The sequence below is a fragment of the Gobius niger genome, assembly GCF_951799975.1.
Source record: "Gobius niger genome assembly, chromosome: 1".
In the NCBI taxonomy this organism is placed as follows: Eukaryota; Metazoa; Chordata; class Actinopteri; order Gobiiformes; family Gobiidae; genus Gobius; species Gobius niger.
In genome coordinates this window covers 48,090,851-48,098,746 of record NC_136852.1, presented here as the reverse complement: position 1 = coordinate 48,098,746, position 7,896 = coordinate 48,090,851, and the positions used below count along the sequence as shown (strand labels likewise).

The window sequence follows — 7,896 nt, the reverse complement described above, 5'->3', positions numbered from 1 at the left end:
TTGTTTGCTCAGGCAGTGTAGCTTGTTTGTTGTTTACGATACTGTAAAGGTAACTGAGGGACACAATTATGTAATGTAAGATATTTCTACTTGGAAAAAAGGAGATTCAGGGCCAGAGCTAGAAAGCCTGGCTGGTTTGAAACCCAACCTTGCCCCTCTTTGCCTTAAGTGCCTCAATTGGTTAATGTCTATTTGTTTTGTCAGCTTCAACCTGTGTTTTTGCTTGGACGTGCACTTTGGTCATCCCAGGCACATGTCCCGAGGCACTGTAGAGATGCTGCTGCTCCCATAGCTTTTTTGCTTTTCTTTTTTTTGGGTGAGGGGAGGTTGGCTAATTTGGGTACTGGGGGGTGTGTTTGCAAGGGGTGGGGTCTCGGTGTATTGTTAAGCGTCAGTGAAAATAGGACTATCAGTTCCACCCAGATAACCCCTGGCTGTCATTGGACCTCAAGCCAAGGCGCTGACCCGGGGGCTTGAACTCCGGCGGTCACGTGACGCGAGGCAGTAAAGTGACCACCACTGCTGCTGCGCTGGGCTCTGGTCAGTCGGGGGCAGGCGGTCGAGGGGAGAGGTTGTGTGTAAGCGGAGAAAGAGTGAGAGAGAAAGAGGGGGGAGAGAGAGAAAGACCTCAAGCGGGCGGCAGTCAAAGGAAAGAGAAAAAAAAAAAGGCGAGTCATCATGAGAGGAACAGGCCTGCTGGCTTCTTTTTAACACAGTCCATGCATGAATGGGGCCAGGCGGGCTGGGAGAAGCATGCAATGGATACATGGGAAGGTAAGATAGCATCACAACACAATGCTTTGTATATGTGTCTCTGATCTTGATTCCTGCATAAGATTATCCCACCTATGCACCTTCATTGCATCTCACTCTGACTGAGCTTGCATTTGAATAGCCTGCTCCAGATGCTTTATTGCTTTTCTTGCTTATTTACAAGGATCATGTTGGCTTAGCGCATGGGGTAATTTTAATGATTTTTGTAGCTAACGAGCAAGCGATATATCCCATGTCGTTTTTGTTTTCTCTCCCCCAGCCAATCAATGCCTCCAAGTGCTTTGTTTATGTGTGTGCGTTATGACGTATGTGGAAGTCGGCGTGGCTCTGGAGCGCTTTAGCACACGGCAGCGCGCCTTCATATTCATTGATCCCTGTGGTATGTGGTTTGGACAGTCAGCAAGGTTGCTATGATTGAAGAAGGGTGGGGGGAGAATGGAAGTCCCAAGAAGCAGCTAAAATATCGTCAGGGAAATTGCACTTTGGGAAGCCCGTGTGACTAATCTCTCTCTCCCCCAGATGCAATTGGGACAGTATAACCATCTCCTGGCAGTTTTACGCCCCCAAGCTAATTCCCCCTAACCACTGCACACCCCCTGCCCCCTTTCTGGAATTTGGAAAATGTCCCCTCAATATTTTTCCTCTCTCTCTTTCTGTCTCTTAAGATGCACTACAAGAGGGCAAGTTGTTATTAACCCCAACCTCCTTTACAGCTCATATTGTCCTTCTAATACATTAGTGTTTGTCAGTGGGTTTATCAAAGCCATAGTTCACCCTGAATTACTCGCTAATCTCCCAACCGCACAGGGACCGCAAGGCAACGCAACAGTCCTTCATTTTATATCTTTCTTCAAGGACTTTGGTGGGAGAAGCATGTTACTGTATGCCTCCCTTCCCCCTCAAGCTAATCCCTGCAAGCAGCCATGTTGGGTTGTGTTCCAGCTGAGAGGCAGAGGCCCTCCATTGAGCTATTGCTGGAAGGTGGAATAACCGCAATTTACCTCCGAGCAATTTCGCTACCTCCAAATTGGAAAAAAGGGCCATGATGAATGTCGTATGCCGCACATTAGCTTAGCCGTGAAGGTACATGCCCAGGCAGGAGCGGAGCACGGATCAATATACTATCAGTGGGGGGAGGTCAGGGACCCCTATGACTTTATAATGCAGGGCTATAAATAGCTTTGGGATGCATGCATGCTCCCCTTTTGCTAATTTCACTGAAACCTATCTGTCACTTGTGGCCGCTGCCTTGTCAAACTAAACCATCAAGTCCATTGGATATATATTTGACAAGGGTGTGTTATTTCAACTGCCCCATCCCCCAGTGTTAGACAAGGTGAGCTTATCTAGTGCACTGGAGACGGAAGGCCGTGTCAGGAAATACAGGCAAGATCTTTAGCGCAATATTTTTGCTCCTATTTTAACAGTGTTTTTGAAGTGAGTTTTGCGAGCTAAGAGAAGGTTCCCTGCTGTTGATGCTCAAAGTGGGAGTTCATTAGTGTTTCCTATAACATACATCATCACACATGCCTGATCAAGCTCAGAGATGAAAAGGGAGAGAAGGAGCTCAGGGCCAAAGCCGCTGCCTCTTAGGACTACGGTTTCATGTTCTGCAAAAGCAAAACTAAAGCTGGATTAAACAGGGACTTGTAAAGGCTTTAATTTCCACCTCCTCCATTAAATGGTGTTGTATTGGGCGTAGCAAGCTTAACTTCCTGCTTCACTGAGTCATTGCACCGCTGGCTGTGTGTTTCTGTTCAGTTTATTTTTGTACAGCCCATTATCACGACAGCGATATTGCTGATTTGATCAAACTGAAGAATTAGTTGAACATTTGTCCAACATGTCATCTGAATGTCATCCATGCTAGTTATTTCCTATAGTAGCAGCAGTTGTGGTCGCAGAAGCAGTACAGTAGAGTAACCATCTCTCATTTTGTGTTACAAAGTTGTGTTACGGAAGCCTTTATACGCACTACTATACACTTTGAAATGTATGTTGTTGTTTTTTTCATTATTTTTTTAAATAATTGAATCATAAATGACTTAATCTAATACTCCATATACTGTATTACTTCAGACTTGTTGCATACCTAAGCTGTTTATGTCAGCCAGCTTTATGTTAGCTTTATGTTAGCTTAAAAAGGCTAATATGTAAGCCAGCTCATGTAAGTTCAAATGCAGATGACTGATGTTACCATGTGGATTAAATAAACATTTCAATTAGCTTTTCAGGTGGTAAAACAGTGGCAGACTCCCCCAGTCAAGGCCTTTCCCCTCATTACTTCACAAAGTAGCATCGCATGTGGCTTCTTTTAGCATAGCATTAATATGTAACTTATCTGTGTTTCGACTCAATGCAAATCCTCAGCTGTATATTATCAACAGGACATTATCAACAGGTCGCCATTGTCTCGCGCGCCCTTCATTATCTGCAGCTGCATGCATGTAATCTTGTAGATTACCATCACAGTGTGGGCAGCAGGAATGCTGGATTAGGTTATCCACAGGGTTTCCTCTTGACTTTTAAGGAAGAAGAAGCAAATGTATCATTTTGATCATGGGTTTACCGTAAAAGCAAAAATGGGGTATGGGTATTCTAGATAAGAGTGCACACGTGGTTACCTTTATTTTGGGCAGGACAGTGCAAATGTTGAAGTAAATACATTGTCATCACACATCTGAAACTCAACTTCGACCTTTCTTGACCCGCCGAGTCCAATCATATATTTCATTGTGAATTCAAATTAAACTCTCACTTCTTTATTTTCTACCTTTTTAAAAAAAAAATATGATTTCAAAGGTGTATTTTGCGTTGGCCCATCCTGATAGTCGGCAGCTCACCGGCTCATCTGCAGGTACCTTCAGTGTAAGCCAATAGAGAGAGGAGGGCGGGCCACAGGCGGCAGCAGCGGAAAATTACAAGAGATCCGTGCATCCCCCGCTCTGTAGTCGAGCCCAAGACAAAACCTGCGGAGAAGCCTCTTGAGCCGCAGTCCTTGTTCCTGTCAGCTGCTCAAAGGGCTGCTTTACACTATACATGGGCTTTGTGTGGCTCTGCTTTTAGACAATAGTGAGATTTAGCCACGATACATCTCATTCACAGCAGGGAGACGGACATACCCATCATATGCAATTATCAGGCTTTTACAAGTTAATTAACTTTACATATATATTCAGTTCAAAAGGTGGAGATGTCCAACGTGATCTGTTTTACCAATAGTCAACAGTAGTTTGATTCAATTGAGTTAGCATCTAATAGGATTTTAGGAAAGTTAAATGAGATATGTAGATATATTATTGCTCATCTGCAACAGAGCTCAGTGCTTGCAGCCGTTCAAACTACAAAGTTTTGGCCAATCATAATTCGATTTGACCGCCGTTCATCTTACAGTGATGGCTACGTCTTTTCATTGACTGTGTGCGATGTGTCTTTTTTGTGGTTTTGTCAATGTTCAAACACTGAATTTTAACTCAAATCAACTTATTTTTAAGCCCTTGCATCTGTCCTTGAGTCTTGCATGTCTTTTAACAGCTGTAAACCCTATTGTGACTTTCTTTTTGCTGAAATATTTGCAGAATTGGTACATCTTCCAGCCCTTTGACTGGGGGCTTAGAACATCCCACTTGCATTTCCTGGTTTGTGTTAAACGTTTGGAATGAAACCCAGGCTGACCTCTGGGAAACAATGCAGCCTTTAATGGGCCTTAGGGCGGGTGGTGGTCATGGCGTGGTGGGGGTCACTGCATCTATGTGCCGGGATGACTTGGCCAACAGTAGGCTACTTCTCATCGGGGGTTTCCTAACAGAGGGAGAGAGGGTGGAGTTCAAGATGCTTTAACACGTTTTTGAATTTTTTGTCGGTGAATCATGTTGACCCCAAAGTTACTGCAAGAGTAATTTAGTTTGGTGCATGTAACCTGTTACCACTTCCTACATTTCCCACAATGCACCAGAAAAGTTCCAGGAATGTTTGTTTTTTGTTTATTTAGTGGCACATACTTCCTGGTAATGAGATACCCAAAGCAGTAGCTGATGATGTTGACGTCACTGAGTTAAGTCAACTTGTAAAGTGAACCGGAAAATGGAACTGGATTTTTGTATCGGAACTTTAAAGTTTCCCCTTTCTGTTATTTATCACTTGGACACACAAAAGAGTGATAATAGTTAAGAGTTTAAAAGAATGCTGTACAGCTCTGTGGTAATTCATGTCTATAAATCACACATTTACAACCCGAATATTTGTGTGAAGCTTTAAAAAACAAAATGTCATTTAAGTACTTTGTCATGTTTTCCACTATTTTGAATTGCACCAAGGTATAATATAGTTAACACAAAGCTTTATACTGGCAGTAGCAAGACAAATGTAATGCCCAAACACTATAGTTGAATGCCACAGACGCAGATCCTAAGATTTGCAAAAGTGCAACTGAATATGGATGAGAAGAAAATGTAATGTCCGAGACACTAAGCTACTTAAAGTTAAAAGTCCTTTATCTGACAAGGGATGCCAACGCGTTTCGACCTGGCACGCTCTCCTTCAGGGCATGTGATTTCATGCGTTAATTGAAGGTGAGCATCACGTGAGAAGACCCCGTGAGCCACCCTACCCTGTTTACAAGTGTATAGAAACAGGAAGTGTTTTACAAAAGATATACAAATACAAATATGCCAAAAAATCTAAATGCATAATGTAGGAATTTCGGCCGAATTGGAGTTGAAGTGTTTTTTGAAAGTAGTATCTAACTGTTAAAGGTACACTGCGTAACATTTTGGACTATACTGCTGCGGCAAAACAAAACATGCTCCTAATGACACAGATAATGGTGTTACTGCAGTGTGTAATAAAAGAATGGACTTGGATGAGAACCTAACCTGCTTAAATCTCAAATTCTACTGCCTTTCATCACATCTCCATAGAGACGAGCTGGAGACGCACCCACTCCTGGTAAAGTTTACAGTCATATCTTAGGAGGGGTGAGCCTCATAAATGTTTGTTTGTACATTTATGAGGTGTTTTTCAATGATGAAAATAACTCATAAAATAAATGCTTGTATTTGAATTTTATTAATTGGGTAAAGTTCTATGCAGTGTGGCTTTAACTTGTACTGTAAGAAATATTGAGCAATGTCACGACTGATTTTTTTAATGACATTTAAGGCCTTGGCCCAATTCATGTAATGACTTTTAACGCTCCATTAGCTTCCATTGTGACTGTAAACTTTTGATAGATGTGTTTTTCAGTTAGTTAATGGGAAACATGAATGAAATTTCTACCGTCCTGCTCCATTACAAAATCTGTGAATGATACAAAGCCAAACCAATTTTGTCCTGTTGTAAATACTGCTTTAGCACATGGTATGCGCATGAACCTGAGGCTAAAAAGGATTACAGCAATAAACTAGAGATGCCATTCGCTTGATGGGCTTTAGCGACTCTTATATCATACAAAAGTTGCTTTGTCTTGCCCTTCATATCCTCAGCCGTAAATACCTCTCCTGATTTCAAAAGGGGCCTTCTTTTACTTCTACCCTTGAAGTTGCCCCCTTTTTTTTTTCTTTTTCCGACAAACTCTCCCAGACATTTGGCCCGGAGACATTGTAATGCCGTGATGTTAGTTTGTTTGTTGCGGAGCCATATCCTGATATAAATGCCATGAATATTTAATTATCGCATTCACAGGTGGAGAGATAAAGGGAGGAGGGGGGAGGAGCACTACTGTCCCGGGACAGGCTGAGATCAAGTGTGTTTGACTGAGGTGTGACTTCTGGGGCCAGATTATATGGTGGCCATGCACTTGAAAGAGAGGGTGATAAATTTGGCAAATAAGGCCCTATTGAGGATTGTTATTTCTGCTTCTTCTAAGGAAGTCAGGCATTTCACATAACGTTGCTCCGAGAACGGGCAAATGGCCAGTTGATGAACGCGGGTATTTATTTGATCTTGAGTGCGTGTTATTTGTTGTTTGACTTCCTGTGGTCGGCCGGTCTTGGATTGCGTCGGCATTATCAAGGGCTGAGAGTCGCGGAGTTTTTTCACCTACGAGTGTGCTTTTGTGCAGAGGGGAAACTGAGAAGGGCAGCGTTTTGCAGCGCGGTTCACCCAGGCGTCTCGAGGCTTTATTCCGCGGCTTAACGCTCGAAAAGCTCTTTATTATCAGAGACTTGAACTCGGTTTGTGCTGAACCTGTGTGCTTCACTGAGCCACATTCAGAGCCAAAGCGTGCGCAGGGGACCCTAAAGGAATATACACTCCCATTGGGAAGCGCAGGGCAATGCACCATTAACTTACGGTGAACTTTGCCTGAACCCAACTTGTGCCCTGTTAAAACAAAGGCCTCCGTGTGGCTCAGTTGAAAGCATTTTATGTGCTTCATACAAATTTCACCCGAGAAAATTGTAGCTTAATGGCTTTGATAAACTGTTTCTAGCAACACAATCAGCCCCTTGTATAGCTTTTATTTTGATTCAGTAGCCAACATTGCATTTGTTCCACCCATCTTGAAATCCACTCCGGTCCCAGAAGTGAAAATCCGGTTCTCTTTTCCCCATAGCCTGTTTTAACCTCTTATCCCCCCACCTGAACTGTCCACATTTTCTCCAGTTTGGCTTTACCCAAATCTAAAAGCTTCTTGAGAAAGAAAAGGCATCAAAAGCGAAAATGTGATGCGAACGCAAGAAAAGAGCAACAAAAACATGACAAAAAGTGATGAAAAAGTGACAACAGTGTGAGGTAAACACAACAAAGAAGGGATGATGAAAAATAAATAAATTCAAATGACCTATAGGCTGTAAAATCTCCAGTAGAGAAGCTTTTAGATTTGGGTAAAGCCGAACTGGAGAAAATGCACTCAGTTAAGGCGCGGAGTAAGAGCTTAAACATTCAGTTGTTAGAGTTTAAAGGCACAGTAAAGGGTGATCAGGCTAGTGGTAACTATCCACCTTTCTGTATTTATTCTTAATATAAATGAATACCTAATATTTGACAATACAATTCAATTCTTATATATAATATAGCTTTTTGATTAAGTTTCAGATGCTTATTCTGATCAAATGCATGTTTTTTGATTAGGTGTTACCACATTGCTCCTTAATTTGTGAATTGATTTTAAGTCTATGGAAC

General features: G+C 42.4%; 1 protein-coding gene across 1 annotated transcript in view; it reads left to right on the top strand.

The window, feature by feature from the left end:
• The first annotated feature begins 589 nt into the window (after positions 1 to 589).
• Positions 590 to 7,896, top strand: part of nr6a1a (nuclear receptor subfamily 6, group A, member 1a) — a 29,867-nt gene continuing 22,560 nt past the window's right edge. Inside the window, exon 1 of the mRNA XM_079568285.1 lies at positions 590 to 774. Coding sequence (XP_079424411.1) covers positions 720 to 774 — 55 coding nt within the window. The 5' untranslated portion in view covers positions 590 to 719. The remainder of the gene's footprint in view (positions 775 to 7,896) is intronic.